Source organism: Temnothorax longispinosus, chromosome 11, assembly GCF_030848805.1.
Source record: "Temnothorax longispinosus isolate EJ_2023e chromosome 11, Tlon_JGU_v1, whole genome shotgun sequence".
NCBI lineage: Eukaryota > Metazoa > Arthropoda > Insecta > Hymenoptera > Formicidae > Temnothorax > Temnothorax longispinosus.
In genome coordinates, this window is record NC_092368.1 from 8,383,725 (window position 1) to 8,407,264 (window position 23,540).

Genomic DNA, 23,540 nt, shown 5'->3' on the forward strand with positions numbered 1-23,540 from the left:
AGTATTTATTTTAGGCCTCACTTTTTTTCTCTGTATTACAGCTAGGAAAGATCGAAAACCGACAATACGACGCGTGAAACTAAGAGGAACAGCTCTCCGAAAAATCAAACTCGCTCGCGGCTAAGTCCTTCGCGGCTCGCGGCTAAGTCCTTTCCGGCTCGCGGTACTCTCAATATATTAATCTTGCGTGACTTATTCGGAAAATAAAATAGAAGAGAATGCGAATGCCCGATTCCAGGGCCTGTATATGTACTACTCGTTTGGTGACGTCTCGGGGTAAGAGACTACGGTGTTCATGTGAATACGTGAGACCATCACGTGAAACTATTTGGAATGTCATGGTTATCCGAGAGCGTCGTGTGCCGGTCCAGACTATGAATTTGATCGCTCAATAAATGAAATTATCAATCAAATTATATATGCTCGTTATTTCCACGTTCCTTTAAATTCTTTCTGATGTGTCCTATATTCTTTCAATAATAATAATACTAATTTTACCTAACATTATCATTAACATGCGTAGGGGAGACCGGGGCAAAGTCGACCCAGGGGCGGAGTCGTTTTTGCAATTATCTCGAAATCTGTATGTTGCGTGAATTCGCCATTAATACTGTAAACATGGCTTATGGTGCCCACGTGACCAACGGAGTTTAGTGAGGTTTCGTGACATGTTGTGATTCTTATCGAAGCAAACGTGTTTTCACAGGTCGAAAGTAAAATTTCTTCCGCGTCGAAAGTTTGTAATATTTTAAGTATTATTGTCTCTCCGAATCTCAAAGTAAGTGATTCTAAAGAGTAATTCATGCTGAACACGATTCCAGTGCAGTTTTTTTATTTTCATTGATTTCTATTATTTTATAAGCAACCAAACCTAACACTTGTGTTCGGGGCGAAGTCGTGACCAAACCACCGGAACGGACTCGTCCCGGTGGTTTCACTCTATTTTCCGTTGCAAATGCGTCATTGTATTTCTCAACTGCAGGAAAATGGTACGCACGTACCATCGCACGTACAAAAGCACGTACATACTTTAACTGTTTCAGTGACATTAATAGCGAAAAAGAAAATTGATTTTCTTGAAATTATTTTCCGCTTTCCATTTTTCTACTAAAAAACAATGAATAAAGTATATTCTATTATTTTTTATGATCAAAATTATGTATCTTTATTTAAAATCCAGTCCGAGAATGAAGACACGACTCCACCCCGGAAATTTTGACATTTCGATTTTTGCACCTTTGTCGTTTTTACTCTATACCGGTTGAACAAAACGACGTAAACCAAAAATGCTTATATAAATTTTGTAGCCAAGCGTTCACTCTTTACAATGGTATACTATATTTCACTAAAATGATATTTTTGTTGTTAAAAATCGGCACCGAAAAAATAAGGCCAACTTCGCCCCGGTCTTCTCTACTACTAACTTATATTTTTACGAATATTTTTTATAATAGCAATGTCATTACTATAACGCATGTATTATACTAAATTTATAATTTCCCAATAATATCAATATTACAAGCAATATCATTCATATAATGGTCTGGTTACAATAGCCGGCCTTAAGCCGCTGTGCTCACGCATTGGTATATTCGCGGGTTAACTCGAGTTCGTCCCGTAATCAATTTTGTTAGGCGGGCAAATACAGTGCGGGACCGAGAAAGCGGTTCCGCACGTAACACCACTATGTGAAGTATCCATTTAATCAGCCGATTTGTAAAATACGATAAATACGCTTATCTTCAGCATATATGGTCAGATGATTGATTTAAAAATAAACAATGACGCCCACATATCTCGCAGAAGCATTCGACTGCGTTTGTGGATTAAAAGTTGACAAGTTTAAACTAGCTTTACTGTTTACCGGCGAATATTGTTTGCTAAGGTTTGTTATAAATCCCAATATTGCAAAATTTATATGGACAGATTTGTGTGAAATGTTGATTTGTATTTTTCACTACAAAAACAATAATATCAGAAAATTTGCGCGAAGTGGATATGATAAATTGGTAACAACGTCTGATTTTCTTAATCATGTTACTTTATTACTTTACTTTATACTTGTTGTACACCTGTTCTTTTTTTTAAAAAAGTGCTTTTTTATGTTTTTTGTGGGACATATGCTATAAACATATATATATTTGGGGCATAATAAGTTTTTTTTGTATGTAAATCTAAATAATAAAAAAAACAGCAGGTTGTATATATCTGTTCTAACAAAAAAAACAGATACACAACAAGTCTAATAAAAAACAATGATTAAGAAAATCAGACGTTACTAATTTATTATATTCACTTGACGCAAACCTTCTGATATCATTGTTTTTGTAGTAAAAATACAAATAGAATTATAAGCTCAAAAATTAGATCAAAAATTTTTTTTAAATAAAGATTTTGTATGGAGCGTGTGTACACTTAATGCGTTTTTTTAGCCTTTTCTGAAGATAAGTTTTGTATAAATATATATGTAACAACGTTTTATATTATTAGGTTAGTGCAAAAATAATTGCGGCTTTTAATCTTCAACTTCAAATGTGAATATCTCAGCTCATTGAATGGTCTGTTTATGTTAAGTATAATTTGTGCAATCTCTCTAGTGGTTTTCAGTGGATCCGCATGAATAATAGCTCTTTATTAATCATTATCAACAGCTTCAGGCCAACCCGCTTTATCTTCTAAGCTTTCGTTTCTTATAAATTTCTGCTACGGAATTTTTGAGACCAATGTTGAACTGTATGTTACTTAGTTGATATTGCGTGCAGTTTCCGAAGCTTTACAACCCAATTTGAACTCACATAAGATAATTGTATGAATTTGCTTCTTTTCTATCTTCAATTTGATAGTTTGCGATAACTTCATATACACTCTAAGAAGGATAGCATGCTAGTATATGTAATAAATAGAAGGAAGTCGGAACTTTACAGTAGTATACTACACATGACCCCAATTAAACTCAACTTTATGTCGAAGTATTGTACCAAAATTCAAAATGATTGCATTTTATTAAGCTTCGCGAAAGTGAGATTTTGTATCTCTTGCGCAGTCAAAATAATGTCAAACTCTCGTTCCAGAGTTTGTTTAATTTCCACGGCTATCATGGATTCCATTCCAAGTTCGACCAGAGATGAATTTTGACTTACAAACTTCATGTCTTTTATGTCTGTAATATAAAAAATTATTATAATTTTTAATGTATTACTCATAAACTGGTTTGATAAAAAATATAATAAGTATATGCAAAAAGTAAGTTTTCACAACACCTCCACGGAAAGTTCGACTTTCCATGCCTGTAGAGAGGGGCGAAAGCGGTCAATTTCACGCCAAGGCGGCATAGCGGGCGGAAAGTAACCACTTTCTTCCCTAGGAAGGAAAGTGACCACTTTCGTCCCTGTTTAGCGGGACGAAAGTGATCACTTTCCGTCCTAGGGAAGAAAGTAATTCCTGGCTTGAAATTGACCACTTTCGCCTCTCTCTAGGCATGGAAGTCGAACTTTTCGTAAAGGTATTGTGAAAAATATCGTGTGCACCTCGGGGCGAAAGCTTTTTCAGATTTGTGTGATTTGCCGCCCGAGCCTTATTTCACCCCTTGGTGCACAATATACTATTATACTTTGAAGCAGATACCTAAAATATTGGCGACAGTTTTTATCAGACTGTTAAATTCAGAAGATATTGCTTTCTTTTTAGCTACGACCATGCTGCTTACAACCGGTCGGCTTTGAATTAAAAATTTATTGAGCTCGTCGAGACAGCAAGATATCGTTTGCTGCAAGATGCCGACGCGGTCGGTAATCAGTTCTTTCCCCTCGTTCTCCTGCATGTCAGCAACGATACCCACGTCACCCACAGATCCCCACTGAATCGCCAATCCGGGTAATCCTTCCTCCGCTCTCTTTTCGCACACCCTCTCCATGATAGAGTTGGCCATGCCATAATTAGTCTGTCCAGCGTTTCCTCTACCGCAGGCAGCAGAAGAGAATACCACGAAGTGCCGCAGTTGGGAGCAAATCTTTCTAGAAAGTTTGTCCAATGTTTGCGTTGCTCGAGCCTTCAATTGGAAGGACTCCGCGAAGGTCTCCGCGGTTTGATTCTTCAACATGCTATCCTTCAGCACCACACCGAGATTGAATATTGCGTCCACCGGCGCTTTCCTTTCGGCAGTTTGCAAGAGGTATTCGCAGTCCTTGGGATCAGCGACATCGATATTCTTGATAATCAGCACATTTACACCGTACGACTTCCATAGTCGAACTTTCTTGCGTTGATACCCATTTTTTATTCCCGTTCGCGATATCAACACGACATTCCTGGCGCCTCGAAATATTAACCAATCGGTCAACTCCAAACCAAATCCACCTAGACCTCCCAATATAATATAACTTTTATTTCTGAGACAGTAATAGCGACGATATGCGACAATGGGCTTGTCTAGAGGTTTATCCTTTTCCTGGATCTTTATAATTATCTATAAAAATATATATTTATATGTTAAAATTGCACATTATATGTAAAATAGGTAAGTTCTGTAAAACTATTATGAATAATTCTCTATGCTACTATTAATCAATACTAGCGTACTTTTCCCATGTGTTTTCCACTCGCCATGTATCTAAAAGCTTCTTCGATTTCTGTTTTTGAAAAAACTTTTACTTGAATTGGTTTAATGACTCCATCTTTAAGACCGTCGGCTATCATTTTGGACAACAGCGACTTATACTTGTGATCGCCAGGACACATCATATTATCGAGTAGAATTCCATGAAAGCTAATACCTTTCTGAAACACAGACATACCTAGCGGATTGTTAGAAATAAAATCAAATTTGCCGATTTCCAGAAAACGACCATTTTGCGCCAAGCAACGAATGGACGCGATTAACTTTTCTTCTGCCAATGAATTTAACACGATGTCGACGCCGCGACCGTTTGTTTCTCGCATTATCATTTGTTCAAAGCTGGTATCTCGTGAATTTCCAATATGTTTATCCAGAATAATCGGAAACATCTTCTTAATAAAGTTCCGTTTGTCTCTCGTGCCCACAGTAGTGAACACCTCGCATCCTTCTTTGAGAGCGAGGTGAATAGCTGCTTGTCCAATACCGCCAGTACCAGAGTGTATAAGTATTTTATTGCCTTTTTTCATTTTCCCATGTATGTATAAGGCTAAGTAAACCGTGCTGTAAACGCACGGGACCGTCGCCGCCGCTTCGAATGTCCACGCATCGGGTATCTTCCAGCAGAAATCTTTATTTTTCACAACGACGTTTGCAATACAACTAGAAAGAATAATCTTAATTTAGTTTCAATTCTATAATATTACGCAACGTAATTATTTTTTTGGAGCATTATTTACTCGGTATCACGGATTCCCATTACACGTTGCCCATTGGCATCGAATCCTACGTATTCAAATCCAAGGGGAGTACATTGAAACCGTCCTCGCAAGATCGCTTGATCAGATACTAATTTACCAGTCGCAAGCATTACATCTTTAAAATTGAGCGATGAGTAAACCACACGCACCAAATCCTCATGACGGGCTTCGACAGATAGACTGTTTTCTATCCAACAAAATGTACCTAGATCACCACGGACCTATAGAAAAATATCAATTTCATAATACGTGACATATATATAAAACAAAATTTTATATCGTGTGACAATACTCAAAAGACGAAAATACATAATATTACTGTACATTGATAAAGTATATCAATATAGTTTGAAAAGATTCGTATGACATACCGTTTGGCATACATGAGCGGTAGGTACGGGTTCGGCTTCCGGTCGTGGTAATCGCAAATGTCTGTATGATCCCCAGGTCTCATTAGATCGCAATACATTAATGAACATATCTTTTTGCAATTGATGTATATAGAAGGGATCCTGTAGAGAAAACTTAGGGACTCGCTCATCTTGAATAAGCACACCTCTAACAAACTCTCCGCCTGGCTCTTTTCTCAAACAGTTAACAAAACCTAATAAACCGCACTCAAAATCTCTCTCTCCAACAATTATAATCCTACTCTTTTTTTCGAGTTTATTTTCATCGCTCACAAGCAGCTTTAGATCCTCCAGCCAATTAAAATTATCATTATTTATGTAGACAACAATTCTCTTTTCTATTTGAATTTTCTTTTTCAGAAGCACAATCATTTCTTTGTCGGTGCGCTTTTCAAGAATAACATTTAATTCGTATTGCTGTAAATATTTGGTGTAGTTAACTACGTCGCATTTCTCACGTGACAACAGATAACCACCTTCTCTCAGAAATGACAAAAGTCGTTCTAACGAGGTTTGTTGCTTGGTCAAAAGGTTGAATCCGGCAACTATTAAGGCTTTGTCATCTACAAATGGTTTGTTTAAATCTCTAATTGAAATGTTCTGCGGTAGATCTGCTGGACTAAAACGATTCGGCGATGTTAATACAATGATGTTCGTTTGTATCAATGGCACATTATCAAAAGCCTCAAGCAGCAACGAAGAAGAGAGATATTCTGGTGCGACATCGTCGACATCTTCCACTAGCTCGATGGTTTTCAATTTGATGATTTGATGATCTTCCAGCGCGAGTTGCGCCGATATTCGAATCGCTTCGTTCAAAGAAATCTTAGCGCGATCATGATGAGCTACAAATACGTGTTCTTCGATAACAACATCCTGAGCCAATCTTCGGCGAAAGATCTGAGTGGTTTTAATACCTCGAATCTCTATTCCGCCAGCTATAATCGTGTCTAGTTCTCTGTATATTCGTATCGGTAATGCTGCAATAAGACAAAATGATACGTTTTATATATCACATCAGAGATTTTCTTACGCGACATTTGTCAAAACAAAATAGCTCAACAAGTGATTCAAGAACACTTACTTTTATCCTTGCATGTCGTATCTTCCACGCCAACCACGCTGTTTCGTAGCATCGATGCATGAAGCTTAGGATTGATCACCAACTTCTGAATACTCGTCGTAACACATAATTCTCGGGTATCATACCCAATAACAAACATTTGTATCATAGTATCCATAAACGTTACCCAATTTGTTTTCCAAACAACATGTCCTTTATTGTTTGAAATAGATGCGCTATGTAATCTGTGAAACCAGCCGCTGTACTGGTAACCACGCAGTCTCAACTCCTTATAGATATCTCGAGCAGTCATATATTCTTCTTCATTGTTAATTTCCGGTAATAGATCTGTCCGAATCATTTCCTGTTCTGGATTCGATATCTCGTGCACTGTACCTGTCACAACAACGCTATCTCTTTCGGTTATTTCAAACTTCCCATCTGTAATATTTTTATATATTCGATTATTTTACATACATTCTTATACGATTATGCTACTTTAAAATAACTCATCTTATAAATACCTTTCTGTATCGCAATCATCAATTTTACAGCATTACTTTTCGTCAAGTGAGTAGCGCGAATAAAGTTTACATCTCGAAATATTATCGGTATTGTTGTGTATGTTATCCCTTTCATCATACCGAAAGTTTGCCAAATGAGTACAAGATAACTCGTCGCGGGTAGCAAATTTCTTCCATCGATTATATGACCGTGCATATAATAGTAGTCTTCATCGTCGAGTGAGATTTCGACATATCTTTCTCGAGATTTTATGGGCATTTGTGTTTCAGAACACGGTATATACCAATCTTTGGAGTGATCCCATCTAACGTGGCATTAGAATGCTTGTTTGTACATTATATAATTACATATATAAGAAATATATATTATTATTTATATATGTAATATATATTTAAATAATAATAACAGATTCGATAATATTAATTTATTACCTAATAAATATAATTATAATTAATAATATATATTATATTAATAATTACAATATAATTATAAATAATATAAAAATATGTGTATTTATAATTTCTTTTATGTAGACATCATCTAAATTGTGATTTCAAATAATATCTTGTACCTGATCGATGGGGAAATCATAGGAGTTCCTCGACTAACAGGATATTCCACTGGCGGGTATAAATTAGCAACTTTCGGCTGTAAGCCACAGTTATACAGCCTTCCAATTCCTTGTAAAATTACGTCAATATTTTGTTCAGTGCGTCGAGTCAATACAACGTTCATTACTTCCGAACACAAGGATTCTTTCAGAACGTGCTGCAGAACGCTATCTGGCGCAATTTCGATGGTCACTGCGTTACTTGAAATTAGATGCGTTGTTTGTTCAAAAAGAACGGTATTTAATATACTATGTGTATGATAGTCCGCCGATGATAATTTTGATGCTGAGGTAAACCATTCGGTGCGAGGTACGGAAGTGCTGATCCATTTTGGACTCCGTTTCTTCGGCCGTGATATTACTTTGTTTAAATTAAGCAAAAGTTGAATTTTTACAGATGCGAGATAAAAAGTGTGATACGGTACATTGCAGTGTACCTCTTTCACGTGAATATTATTGATCTGACAATAAAAAAGTACAAATTTAATATATGCAAATGCGGCAAATTCGATATTTTAAAGATTATTAAACGAAGTTTTCCATTTGCTTATAAAGTATGAGAGCTATTCAATCCTACCTGCAAGATTTTCATAAATTTTTGCACGGATTCTGTGGGTCCACTCACAACGCTGCTATTCTTGCTATTGCGACATATTATTTCAATATCCACTGGACACATGTTTCTGAGACACTCGTAATCAAGACTAACAATTGCCATAGAGCTACGAATTATTTTTCCTTCGGCACACGCCAAACCAATAAAATATGCTGATAAAATAGTTTGTTCAATAGTGAGACATCCATCGGCGTACGCGCAACCAAGTTCACCAGCAGAGTGACTAATCATGTAATCCGGAATAATTCCTAATGATGTTAGGAGATCTACTAAACCGATCTACAAATTTATACCAATAATTTTATAGCTGAATTACTTTGAAAAATTCATTTCTAATAAATCAATAAAGTGTGGTGAAATAAATGTAAGTTATGTAAGATGATAATTCCACTGTAGTAGGATAAAATAACATAGAAATAATTTATATTGCTTCATCAATAAATATAGTATAATTGACATTATTTTATAGCTTCGAAGTATATTTTACCTGAATAGCGACAATGCCAACAAACGCATGTAACGCGTCTTCACACACTTTTTCGTCTGTCTTTGTCAAAATATCCGCGACACCTATACCATATGGTTTTAAAGTAACGTCGCACATTCTTATCGCATTTGCAAAGACGTGATATTTTAATAAATTTCGACCTGATTTTAATTAAAAAAATATATCATTATTTAAATGCTGTAAATAAAGTATGGAATATTAAATACATATATACCCATTCCTGGCCATTGCGAGCCTAAAGCAGAAAATATAAACCAAACAGGTCTTTTCGCATTCTCGCAATTTTGAATTTCTCTTATTGAATCTTGTTGCAAAATATTCAGTATAGTGAATCCTCTCCATAAGTGACCATCTATGCTGTCCGTATAGACGTCGTGTATTAAACGGATATATTCTATATTTATCGGACGATTAGCGACCTATAATCAAAAATTTTTTAAAGCAAAAAGTATGATATAATGATTAATCACTAAAAAGATCTTGTTGAGATTGCTTTCGAAATGTTTACTAACATCATTTAAGAATAACTTCACTGATTCTTCAGTGCTCCCAGATAATATTACAAGTCTTGGCAAGTCATTACTCGGTGTTCCATTGTTAACTTTTTGTTTGAGGTTCCACTTTAATAACATGTGAACATTGGATCCCCCGAAACCGGAAGAATTGATACCTATATAACCGTTTTTAAGTGGCATCGGTTCTTCGACGACACGAACAGTTCCATTTATTAAGGCATCTATATTTCGTGGTGATGTATAATTGATATTTGGTGGAACAAAACCGGTTTCAAATGCTATTATTGCCTTTAAAAATTAATAACAATTATAAAATGTAATAAATATGAATTAAATTATTAGATATTGACCCATATATTATTGATAAATAAGTAGTGATATGCCACGTTTGGTCGAGCTGGATCTTTATAGCTTAATATTATTTTCTTCGTTAGTGAAAAATTAACAAGATTTATATATTTTGACCAAACTGACTTTAATATCGAAGATTCTTACATTAACTCGATGTTTCGACACTGGTTTTGTGTGCTCTCTGGATTGCGACTCTTTTTAAAAAAGAATTTTTGACAAAGTTACTAGAACTGCAAGAACTTTACGTGTAGCTAAAATAATTCGTGAACATGATGGGATAGGTAGATATTTTCTTTTTAATTGTTCCTTGTGCGACATTCGTTTCTGTAACGATGTGTTTGTAATAACTTCGTTATGTATACTTTTTAGAAATCTCTTGATAAGGACACAAAACCAGTGTCGAAACGTCGAGTTAATGTAAGAATCTTCGATATTAAAGTCAGTTTGGTCAAAATATATAAATCTTTTTAATATTATTCTTGTGTGAATTTATATACTTTTTGCACTAAAACTGAGTGCCGATTATTCGTCAGTCTTGAAACACAGTTTTTCGTTGGAACAATAAGTTCAACATATTAAAATTGATTTAACTTATTGGTGCTAATGAATCAGCATCATTTAAGTCACTGTAAAAAATTTTTAACTTAAAATAAACTTAAAATAAATCCACAAAAAAATCCAGCTCAATCAAAGATGGTACATCTTTATTTGTCAAAATTATTTATCGATCAAAATTTCACTTACCGTATATTATATGGAGGGGTAAAAGCCATAGTGGTGTAAGTTAAATTTTTTAAAATATTGACTTGTGTGCATAGATATAATTTATACATACATTGTATAGATTGCATCTATGCACACAAATCAATTTTTTAAAAAAGTTTGACACACCACTATGGCTTTTACCCCTCCATATGTATCTCATTATGTTAATTCTAGAGATAACTGTGTAGTAGAATCTAATAGAAGGTCTCGCGATCCTTTAACCTTTGTGCTCGAGTACGAACTTGTCAAACAATTTTTACGTATAATAAATCTTTCTGTGTGCGTGCGTGCGTTTGTATTGCGTAAAATAAACATAAATTTTAAAATAATAAATAAATGCAAAAATTACTTGTTTTACCTTAGCGATTTGAGTAAAACCACTTGCAGCTTCAGTATGACCAAGATTGGATTTTACGGAGCCGATCATTAATGGAGTTTTTCTATTCTTGCACAAAGCGTTAGAAATAGCATTGACTTCTAGAGGATCGCCGATTTTAGTACCGGTACCATGTGCTTCAATGTAATCTAAGCAAGATGTTGATATTCTGCACTCATCGTAAAATTCCGTTAGCAAAGTACTTTGCACAAGCATCGATGGATGTGTTATTCCTTCTTCCTTGTAACCATCGTTGTTTGTTTTAATATGAGGACATATAGCATAAATCCTTTTTGCATTCTTTGCTTTTTGAAGGTATATCACTCCTATCGTTTCGCTACGTGAATAACCGTTTGCAGCGATATCAAAAGGTCTGCAGTAACCGTTGGGTGACAAAGCACCTAAAAAATAAAAATATGGTATACATCTCTTAATATATGTAATATATATATATATCTCCATATATTCCATATATATATGTATATATATATATATATATATATATATATATAGGGTGGCGGTGTGGTCTAGTGGTAGAGCGCCAGATTCGTAATCTGAGGAACCAGGTTCGAGTCCACTAGAGCCATGAATCATGGAAAAGTTTTTTTCCGAAAAAACCGCGCCCCTCCGTGCAGATGCGGAGAAAACTGGGCTCCGTATTTCGGAAGAGACGTTAAACCGTTGGTCCAAAGGAGGAAACAGTAAGGTAGTAGGATGAATTGGAGGTTAGGGTTGGGTACGTCCCTTCAAAAACGCCCTTTAAGGCCCCTTGGGGTATATAAAGTAAAAATCTTTATCCTTTTATATATATATATATATATATATATGTTGTTACGCTCGTCGAGTAAGCTCGCCGCCGTAACACTATCGCGCACTCCACACTCGCGCACGTATTTCGCGGAACTCGCAAAAGGAAAGAGAACTCAAAAGAACTTAAGAAATGCGTTTATTCCAAGCTCGTAAAACAGAACGCGTGCGGATTCCAAAAATCCGCCAAACAGAAAATCAATAAATCCATCAACAAACTGCCGTTGTCAAGGAGCGCGCTTCACAGCTTTCCGCGACTTCTTTACTCAGTGTCCAGCACGGGCGTAACATTGTCCCCTTCTTCTTAAGTTGTCGTCCCGACAACTAGAGGAAAGTTGCAAGCAGTTTCTTTCTCTTAGATTTCCGGGAACTTGAAACGCTTCCTGCTCTACCTCGAGCTAAGCTGCGAGTTAACGAGCTTTGTTTCTTCCCTCAATCCAAAAAACGCTTCTTTCCACGTGTGAACCTCTTCAACGTCGGCTTTCCTTCTGCTACCAGCGCTGTCCTCTTGAGAGTCTTCGGACTGGAGGGGGAAGCTTTCGTGGACCCTGCGTCTCGCAAGACTTTCCAGTCTCCGCCTTGGCATTTGCCCTAAGTCCCACGGAAAAACCTCGATCAAAAACCGTGGGCAAAGCGGTCTTCTTTCAGCTAATATCTTTGCCTGATATTGTTCGGCACCATCTTCCCGGAGAAGTAGCTGAAAGTAACAACAAAAGAAAAATATCTTTTTCTTAAAAACCTAAAAACTAATTAAATGAATTGAAATTTTTCGGGCTCCGCGCTCCGGATGAAAATCGTGATTCAAAAGGAATTACCTTTCATAAAAAGTAACTAATCTATCTAAATGAACGACTTTGTTCTTATGCCGTTTAGACCTACGAATGCAATAAACTACATCATTTATTCTTTTAACGACTTCAAAAAGACCTTCCCAATTACTTTGTAACTTAGGAGTTATTCCTATTTTTCTTCGAGGATTAAATAACCAGACTTTTTGCCCAGGCTCATAGCATAATTGTCTATCCTTCCGATCATAAAGCGCCTTGGCTTTTTGAGACTTAATTTCCATACGTTGACATACAATGTTATGAATGAGATCCATTTTTCCTTTTAAGTGACGGAAATATTCTCTTTCCGAAGGAATAGTCTCAGAACCAGGAGGATGTCCGCGAAGTAAATCCAAGGATAATCTTAACTCCCGACCTAAATGCAATTCAGAAGGAGTGAAACCAGTAGTTTCATGTTTAGAAGACCTATACGCCAACAACCCTAATGGAATTCAACGATCCCAATCTCGTTGATTTTCAGCAACGAACTTTGCCAGATAATTTAACAACGTCTGATGTTGACGTTCCACCTGACCATTGGATTGAGGGTGAAATAGAGTAGTTCTTGTTTTTTTAATTCCCAATAACTGAGTTAGTTCCAAGAATAATCGAGATTCAATATTTCTTCCTTGGTCAGTATGTAATTCCGAAGGAATGCCGTATCTAGAAACCATTTGACTCAAAAAAACTTTCGCAATCGTTTTAGCCCTAATATTTTCAAGCGGTAAAGCTTCCACCCATTTCGTGAAACAGTCCGTAACCACCAACAGATATTTATTTCCCGAAGAAGAAGTTGGAAGGAGACCAAGAACATCCATTTGAATTCTTTCGAAAGGCGCACTGACATTGTAAATTTGCATAGAAGACTTTCCTTTATCAGATGGCCCTCTCTTTGAAACGCAAACTTTACAAGTCCTACACCAATGTTCGACATCCTGCTTACAGAAAGCCCAATAAAAATGTTTTTCCGGATCTTCTCTAAGGTCTTATTGACACCAAAATGGCCACCTGTGGAAGAATCATGAGCTTCTTCTAAAATTTGCGAAATCATTCCTCGAGGAACTATAGTTTGAAAAACAACTGAACATAAATTTGGAGACTCCCATTTCCTACACAAAATCCCGTCTTTAATCACCAGGGAATCCCATTGGAGCCAATAGTCCTTAGCAGTCGAATCTCTCTGAGCTATTTCTTGACGAAGAGGTCGCCTATTCTCCTCTTTTCCACGATAAATTCCTACAATTGAAGGGTCCTCCAATTGCATTCTTTTCCAGTCCGCAGATTCAATTTCTTTAAATATTATTCTTCTAACATCTCCCCTTACAATACTTTCTTCCCCCATCTCCACTTTATCACAATATCTGCAGTTTCCTTCCGCACATGGACGCCTAGACAACGCGTCAGCGTTTGCGTGCACCTTTCCTGCTCGGTGCTTGACTACGAAATTAAATTGTTGTAGGCGTTCCATCCAACGTGCTAACTGCCCTTCTAGATTCTTAAAAGACATCAACCAGCGTAACGAAATATGATCCGTTCTAACCGAGAATTCACGTCCATATAAATAGTGATGGAAGGTCTTCAAAGCCTCCACCAAAGCTAACAACTCCCGACGAGTTACGCAATAGTTCCTTTCAGACTTGCTCAAAACCCGACTATAATAAGCTAAGACCCTCTCCCTACCATCCTGAATCTGAGAAAGTACCGCGCCCAAGCCGTGATTTGAAGCGTCAGTATCAAGAATAAATTCCTCTTTTTTTATTGGGAAAGCTAAAATAGGAGGAGAAATTAAGTTTTGTTTAAGCTTCTCAAAAGCTTCCTGACAACGCCCATCCCACACAAATTTTCTAAGATTCTCAGTTAAAGAAAATAATGGCTTAGCAATAAGAGAAAATCTCTTCACAAACCTATAATAAGAGCAGAGTCCCAAGAAGCTTCGCACTTGCTTCTTATTTTGAGGAATAGGCCACTCTTGAACGGTTTTAATTTTCTCCGAATCAGTGGAAATTCCTCTTTTTGAAACAACATGGCCTAAGTATTTCACTTCTCTCCCGAAAAAAGTACATTTTTTTGGATTGAATTTTAAATTTGCATCCCGTAAACGAAGAAATACTTCCTTTAAATTTACCAGCATTCCCTCGAAAGTTTTACTATAGATGATGACATCATCCAAATAAACCATACAGATCTTATTCAATATCTCACGAAGAACCTGCTCCATCAATCGCTCAAAAGTAGCAGGAGCATTACATAATCCAAATGGCATTACAGTAAACTGCCATAACCCATTTCCTATAGAGAAGGCCGTTTTCTTCCTATCCTGAGGACGAAGCTTCACCTGCCAATAGCCGCTTTTTAAATTTAAGGTGGTGAACCAGGAATTTCCGGATAAACGATCAAAAAGATCATCTATCCTGGGAATAGGATCCTTTTCTGTAATGGCATTGAGCTTTCTGAAATCGATATAAAATCTAATCGTTCCATCTTTCTTTTTAACTAAAACAGCTGGAGAAACCCAGGCGCTATGAGATTCTTCGATGACACCACGTTGTTTCATTTTGTTTAAAATCTTTTCCACTTCATCTCCCATATGCAGTGGAATCCGCTTAGGAGCCTGTTTAATCGGAGAAGAATTTTTCACCCTAATAGCATGCTCAACGACGGAGCAATTTCCTGCAACCACATCTTCCGAAAAGACATTTTGAAACTCAATCACCAATTCAGCAAACTGCTCCTTTTGAGAAGCGTTGAGTTTCGGAATTTTTCTCAAAAAATTTTTTTAGAAAAAAAAAAGAATCCCCCTATCAAAACTACAAATTCGGGAACAGAAAAAGTTTTCTTGACTCTCTGACACCGTTTCCTCAAAAACCGAAGAGAAAACGCTTCCTACCCCTATTTTTGAAAGAAAGTCTGCTCCTAGAATACACTCGTCTTTTATGGCCGCTATGATTACCGGAAAATTCAAAGAAAATTTCTCCCTATTTCGATTCCAACCACCACTCTATGTTTTACAGGAACCGTTTCTCCCGTTGGATAGGTCAAGAAATATCTCTCTACAGGAGTGGGTGATTTCAAAGGACCTAACAAATCTTCCCTAAGTACCGACACATCGGAGCCCGTATCTATTCTAAAGACGCAAGTTCGGCCATTAACTCGGCCGCGAAAACAAAAATCACTTAACCCGCTACTTATCCTACTTAATTTCGCAGGGCCTTTGCACCCCTGAGCCGAACATGCCCCGCTGAGCTTGGCTATTCCGAGTTTCCCTTCTCTTCCGTAGTTAGAGAAGGGCACTCCGACCGAAAGTGCCCTTTGGCATCGCACTGCCAGCACTCCTTTTTCTCACGCCCGAATCTCGTCCTGAAACCCGAATTCTTCTTAAAATTTGCAGAACTCTTTTCATCTTTCTCATTCCCCGCCGATTTAATTTCGTTCCCAGCTCTGCCTTTTCCGAGATCTCTACTTTCAAATTTCCGCGAAAAACTATTCGCTTGGGTGACTTTTATTGCCATGGCCCTCTCTATGGCGGCTCTCAAGGAAGTTAATCTCTCTAACTGAAGAGTTCGTTTTACGAAACCGTCAGAAAGCGCCGCAACGAACTGGGCGCACGCAATCTTATCCCGCACCTCGGCCGAGCATTCCGAATAGGCTAAACGCGCTAAACGTTCTAAATCCGCTCCCAAAACGGGCAGATCTTCTCCGGGTTTTTGTCTCCGATTAGTGAACTGGGTGTAAAACGTTTGAGACATATGCGCTTCGCCAAAACGCAACTCTAATCTAGCCTCTAATTCAGAATAGCGAAGGCTCTCGAATTTGGTTACCCCATCCAATACGGCACGCGCTTTCCCTCTTAAGCTCGAGGCTAAAGCTACGGTTCTCAAAGATTCCTCCCAGCCATTCGCTTGCGCAATTAAATTAAACTGTGCTAAATATTCGCGCAGACGAACACTCCCGTCGAACGTGTCGGGCTTTAATTTATAATCGAGCGACGTCTCACTCGAACCTCCACACGCGGTGCGCCCCGCACACGAGCCCTCGCCCGTGCCCATCACACGCAGCGGCTCGACCGAATTTTCGCACGCGGCGCGTCCCGCACACGCGCCCTCACCCACGCCTATCTCACGCGTCGCCTCATTCGAAATTTGGCCGCGAGAAACATTATTTGAGGGACTTAGCTGATGTACGGCGAGTTGCTCCTGAAGACGTGCCACCGCAGCGTCGCGTTCCTTCAGGCGAGCCTCCAACTCGCTGCGGAAAAGCTGTTGCTCCTGCTGCTCCAGCCGCCGCTCCTGGCGCAGCTTTTGAAGCTCTAAGTAGACAGCTTCGAAAGCGCCCGCCTCTGCCTCCGTCGCCCCCGCATCCTGCGGATGGGTCGCGCCCGCCTCCGTTGTTGCCGACGCCGCGGCCTGCGAACGGGTCCTCGGCGGGGTGTGCGTGGTCGTCATCCTGTTCGGGATACTGCGTTTGTCGCCTCGTATCCCGGACGAGCCCCCAAAGTGTTACGCTCGTCGAGTAAGCTCGCCACCGTAACACTATCGCGCACTTCACACTCGCGCACGTATTTTGCGGAACTCGCAAAAGGAAAGAGAACTCAAAAGAACTTAAGAAATGCGTTTATTCCAAGCTCGTAAAACAGAACGCGTGCGGATTCCAAAAATCCGCCAGACAGAAAATCAATAAATCCATCAACAAACTCCCGTTGTCAAGGAGCGCGCTTCACAGCTTTCTGCGACTTCTCTACTCAGTGTCCAGCACGGGCGTAACAATATATATATATATGGATCGGTACGAAAGTAATGCCTCTTAATTTTTTTTTTCGAATCTGGCGCCATAAAACATTTTGCATTTTACTGTTACTTGAAGTCTCTAGTTATATTATGTTGAGTAGTGTTGTGATCAGTTTATGTTAGTGTGTCACATGAATAGTTCAAACTGGTGTGTATTTTAAATACGCGTAAGAGACAAGGTCGGTGATTGAATTTCTTATCGTGGAAGAAGTGAGTCCTATTGAAATCCATTCGTATTTCAGAAACGGTGTTATCATAAACATTTATGAGACGCGAATAAATTTCAATGGCTGCGTGCAGCAGAAAAAGCAATTTAGCAAGCAATCAGTAATTTTTTTAAATGGTTGGACCTTGCCTTCAGTTCTTCCCTGTATCCAAGTGTAGAAACTAATCATAATAAAGAATTATTGAGCGCGCATTGAGCTGCTTTCTCCGCTGAACGCAGCCATTGGAACTCACTTCTTCTACGATAAGAAATTCAACCACAGCCCTTGTCTGTTACGCGCATCTAAAACACACGCTAGTTCAAACTGCTCGTGTGACACACTCACGTAAATGATCACAATACCACTCAACATAACTCGCAACTAAAGACTTCAAATAACAACTCATTGAAACGCAAAATTCTCTATGGCGCCAGATTCGAAAGAAAAATATTAGAGGCATATTACTTTTTGTGCTTAATATATTACAAGATTAATTCGTTTCAATAAAAGTACCAAGACGAGCGAACTGCAGGTTTATAGTTGAATTGAGACATAATTGTGTAGCCCCAATTATGGCATCTTCGCATTTGCCTGATATGATATAATGATAACCAAGGGCCATGGCATAGAAACAGGAGCTGCAAGCTGAATCGATTGCATACGATGGTCCCTTAAGATCCAAATGGTACGAAATCATGTTTGCCATTGTAGATCTGCTACATCCAATAAGATTCAGACCATCCATCTAATTGCAAAAAGTTAACGATTACAAATTGTCGCACACAAATGATAAATTCAATAATCTTTTCTATTACACTTATCAATTAATAATTTTCTCTACCTCAAGATCCTCATACAAAAATTTAGCTTGCGTTTCAGAAAAGGTTGTCGCTATGATCACGGCAGTATTCTTTCCTCGCAATTGCTTCGGATTGATCCCCGCGTCGATAATTGCCTCATAAGAATGTTCCAGTAACATTCTCGTCTCAAGTCCGAGTGTGTGCGCTTGGTCGAAAGATAAGCCGAAGAAATCCGCATCAAACTTGTTCAAATTATTAACTATTCCCATACGGTTTGATACGTCTGGGTGATCTAACAAAATGTATAATTTCACGCTAAGGCGTTACGCTTCTTGTTCACTTTTTAATAAAATTTTAGTTTAAAATACATATCCTTAACATATATAACCACTAATAATAATTAATTATTGCAGAAGGGATATGGCATATCCTATATCCACCAATCAGGCATAAATGCAGAACTATCCTAGGTATATAATTAATCACCTTTCTTCCATCGTCCATGATCAGCTCTAACAAGATCTTTTTTATTAAATAGATTTTCTCGTAATTGATTCATATTATCTGAATCCGGAAATCTACCAGCAATACCAGAAATAACGATCTCCTCGCCAGAGTTAATACCGTTCCAGGAGCTACATGCTTCTGTGCCATTCATGATTTCGATTGTTTTCTTCGGATAATCTAGAAAAGTGCTATGTGTATTTTACATATTTATTTCTTTTTTACGTATTATATCATACCTGTCTTGATGTTCATAGTATCACTATGATATCAATTAAGGTTGGCGAAGAAATGAGAAATTCGTACAAAACTTAACTTTTTTAAAATAAGGTAAAGAATAAGCAAAGTGTACGTGCTCCATACAAAATCTTTATTTTAAACAATTTTGATCTAATTTGGTCTTATAACTCCATGTATATTTTTTACTACAGAAAACAATGATATCAGAAGGCGCTAAGTAAAGTAACATTTGATTTTCTTAATCATGTTTTTTTATTATACTTGTTGCGTACATGTTCTGTTTTTTCTTCTTTTTACTATTTATTATTTGATTTACACACAAATATACTTGGCGTGCCCTTCTTATATTACTGGTGTACAGCAACATAGCATATAGCCCAGTAAAATGACAAAATTTGGAGGAAATAATACTGACAATGAGTGGGCTGAAACTTTGTAAACAGGCTTGTTTTAGGAGTATTTAATCTAGGAAAGTTCTAACCAAAGAGTTCCGAAGGGGGGTGAAAAAGGAGGGGGTATCGGATTACGCGGGGGGGTGAGAGGGTGAAGGAAGAGGGTATTGGATTACGCGGGGGTAAGGAAGTGAGGGAGGGGGGGTATCGGATTTTGCGGGGGGTGAGGGAGAGGGGGAGGGGCGGGGTATCGGGTTACACAAGGGTATCAGATTACAAGGAGATAACGCGGAGTGAGGGGAAAGGAGAGGGGCGGGGTATCGGGTTACACAAGGGTATCGGATTTTAAGCATATCGGGGGGTGGGGAGGGGTTGACCTTGGCATACCACCGGTATGACTCACCGGGATGACTCACCCTCGCCGCGGGTCCGCGTTCGCGGTCGCGTCGTGGTCGCGGTCGCTCCGCGGGGTCCGCGTGGGGGTCCGCGGGGGCCTCGTTCGCAACGACGCCGCTAGGCGGCGCACAATGGTAAGACTAACTCGATAGCGCACTGCGTAAGAGCGTGTTTTGTCGATGACGCATCAAACCTGTTAGGACATGTTCGTCGTAAACAACATATTTTTAGGAAAAGGGGGGTGTTATCTCGTAGACTAAACAATTGTACCTGTCGGAACATGTTCGTCGTAAACAACATTTTTCTAGGAAAAGGGGGCGGTTATCGCGTAGACTAAACAATCTATCTACGCACTATTTTTTACGACGCAATACGTAAAAAAATAAAGGAATAAATGACGCATCGAACCTGTCGGAACATGTTCGTCGTAAACAACATTTTTCTAGGAAAAGGGGGTGTTATCGCGTAGACTAAACAATCTATCTACGCAGTACGTAAAAAACAAAAGAAAAATGACGTCATCGGGACGATGATCGACTCGATAACGCATTGAACCTGTTGGAACATGTTCGTTGTAAACATTTGATAAAATATAGGTAGGAATGGACATGCACGCAAAGAAATTACATCGTTCATTTAGTTGTAAAAAAAAGGCTGTTTATTTAACTCTTCTTTTACATAATATGTCTTACGTGTTAAATAACTAAAGCTGCGAGCTCACAATCAATGAGCTGATTCGTATTGAACGCATCGCTAGCGTATATTACATTCAACGCCTCCTCGGGATCCGTCACAGTGGACGCGATATCGGAGAACTGCTCTATCTACGCAGTACGTAAAAAACAAAGGAAGAAATGACATCATCGGGACGATGATCGACCCGATAACGCATCGAACCTGTCGGGACACGTTTGTCGTAAACAAATGTTTTCTAGGAAAAGGGGGTGTTATCGCGTAGACTAAACAATCTATCTACGCAGTACGCAAGACAAAGGAAAAGATCTTTCAAAAAATCAGTTGGAGCGAAAGAGAGGGCAAAGGGTATATAACGAGGAATGAAGCGCATCGAGCCGCAGTAGTAAGATTTGAGAGCGATACATCGGTTAAAAAGTATCGAGATTTATTGTGTGGTTAAACACGTTATCACGTGCAAGTGCTGTGAAGCGATATAATAAAAGAATAGTGCAAAAGTAATCAAACATGGATCAATTCGAGCAAACCGAACTCGATCTATTGGAGCTGTCCGACCAAGTAGCTACCTTGGGTGAATATTTCACATGGACGCTGCAATGCGCAGAATGCGTCGAGCAGCTCGAGGCACGCTGTAGTGCCAAACGTCAGCGGCTCTCCACCAATCCAACGATCGGCAAAACTCGTATGGCAAGAAATCGATGCCGCGTTCAAAACGCGTATAATGACCGGTGCGATAATAATTAATACAAACCATATAGAACCGCGACAGTTTTTGGAAAACGCCTGCAGCGTAGTGTGCAAGCGAGTGCGAGACATTATAAAAATACATAACTGTGTCAAAGTGAACACCGCGTTCAACGGGGAATTTGTGGCGGGTGATAAACGTGCCAATAAGAGTATATGTACAAATAACATAGAACTCTGTCGCACATTGCACTTGCGCGAGTGGTACGAGCGACACGTTATCGAGCCCACATTAGCGAAACTCGGGGAGTTCCAGAAACGCGACACCAATAAATTGAAAATTATACGTTCCAAATTTTCCGCGTTATCCGACGACGATTTCAAATTATTGACGCGAAAAGGTTTCTTTCCATACAAATACGTAGACAGCGTCGAAAAGCTGGAGGATACGTGTTTATCGCCGCGCGATTCATTTTACAGTTCTTTGACCAATGACACCGTATCCGAGAGCGATTACGCGCACGCCGCGAATGTATGGCAGCGATTCTCCGTTCGAAATCTGGGCGAATATAGCGATCTATACCTGAAAACCGATGTCTTGCTGTTGGCCGACATTTTCGAAAATTTCCGCGACAGCTGCGTCACGAGTTACGGACTTGATTCCGCGTACTACTACACTTTAGCAGGGACGCCATGTTGAAACATACGTGTATCAATTTCGAACTGCTGACCGACATTGACATGGTTATGTTTATCGAACGTGGTATTCGCGGCGGCCTGAGTCAATGTTCCGGCAGATACGCGCAGGCCAAGAACAAGTACATGCAGTCGTACGATCCATTAAAACCGTCGTCGTACCTAATGTATTTCAATGTCAACAACTTGTACGGCTGGGCGATGTGTAAGCCACTGCCCTACGCGGAGTTTCGATGGGTCGAAGACGCGTCAAATTTCGACTTTAGCGCGATCGCTTCGGATTCGCCTACGGGCTATATTCTCGAGGTCGATCTCGAGTATCCGCAGGATAAACACAACGCGCACACTGACCTACCGTTCTGTCCGATGCGCGCTAAACCGCCCGGCAAACGGCAGGACAAACTTCTCGCCATGCTGCACGATAAGGAGCGTTATGTCATCCATTATCGCAATCTGCAGCAGTGCACGCGCCACGGGCTTCGCGTCACAAAAATACATCGCGTATTACAATTTGCTCAATCTGAGTGGCTCCGCTTTTACATCGAACTCAATACAAAATTTAGGACACAGGCCAAAAATGAGTTCGAAAAAACTTTATATAAATTAATGAATAACGCGGTTTTTGGGAAAACGATGGAGAATATACGAAACCACGTCGATATAAAATTAGTGACAAAGTGGGACGGACGATACAACGCGGAGGCAATGATCGCGCGACTAAATTTCCACAGCAGGAACGTGTTTTCGGAAAATATGGTAGCCGTTAAACTGCGCAAATTCGAGGTGAAATTCGACAAACCGATCTACGTCGGCATGTGCATCCTCGACTTGTCGAAGATGTGCCTATACGAATTTTACCACGAGTACATGTCTCCCCTGTACCGCGACTCGTGTAGAATCATGTATACCGACACGGACAGTTTGATTTATCATATCAAGTGCGACGACGCGTATGAAAACATGAAACATGATATAGCCCGGTTCGACACGTTCTAAGGCCAGCTCAGCGAGGACAGAAACCTCGCGTAGAGCAAAAGGACAAAAGCTGGCTTGATCTCGATGTTCAGTACGCATAGAGACTGCAAAAGCACGGCCTATCGATCCTTTTGGCTTGAAGAGTTTTCAGCAAGAGGTGTCAGAAAAGTTACCACAGGGATAACTGGCTTGTGGCGGTCGAAGGATCGCCCAGTGACTACGCGGTAGATAACGCTTATGATATGCCACTCGTCAATAAAAAAGTGCCAGGCCTGATGAAGGACGAAAACAACGGTGCCATTATGACCGAATTCGTTGGACTTAGAGCGAAAATGTACGCTTTGTGAGTCGATGGTAAGAAAGACACTAAAAAAGCGAAAAATGTCAAAAGCAACGTCATCGCGCGCACCATCACATTCGACGA

The 23,540-nt window shown here is 39.2% G+C and overlaps 1 protein-coding gene across 1 annotated transcript; it reads right to left on the reverse strand.

Moving 5' to 3' along the window:
* Nucleotides 1-1,131: 1,131 nt before the first annotated feature.
* Nucleotides 1,132-19,427, reverse strand: LOC139822003 (fatty acid synthase-like). The gene is made up of 16 exons (XM_071793508.1): nt 19,023-19,427; nt 18,578-18,828; nt 18,250-18,481; nt 11,095-11,513; nt 9,618-9,908; nt 9,320-9,524; nt 9,085-9,245; nt 8,559-8,876; nt 7,943-8,442; nt 7,371-7,675; nt 6,868-7,287; nt 5,745-6,763; nt 5,353-5,594; nt 4,579-5,275; nt 3,625-4,465; nt 1,132-3,160 (listed from the first exon to the last, which is right to left on the reverse strand). Exons 1-16 carry the CDS (start codon nt 19,192-19,194, stop codon nt 2,985-2,987), a joined length of 6,249 nt encoding a protein of 2,082 aa, XP_071649609.1. The 5' UTR covers nt 19,195-19,427; the 3' UTR covers nt 1,132-2,984.
* Nucleotides 19,428-23,540: the final 4,113 nt, after the last annotated feature.

Excerpts from the sequence above, each read along its gene's own strand:
- LOC139822003 (XM_071793508.1), bottom strand. The coding sequence starts at position 19,194 with ATGAATGGCACAGAAGCATGTAGCTCCTGGAACGGTATTAACTCTGGC. Across the intron at positions 9,246-9,319 it reads CTCGCAATGGCCAGGAATGG|GTCGAAATTTATTAAAATAT; the intron begins GTATATATGTAT and ends AATTAAAATCAG. Across the intron at positions 7,288-7,370 it reads GATGATTGCGATACAGAAAG|ATGGGAAGTTTGAAATAACC; the intron begins GTATTTATAAGA and ends AAAATATTACAG.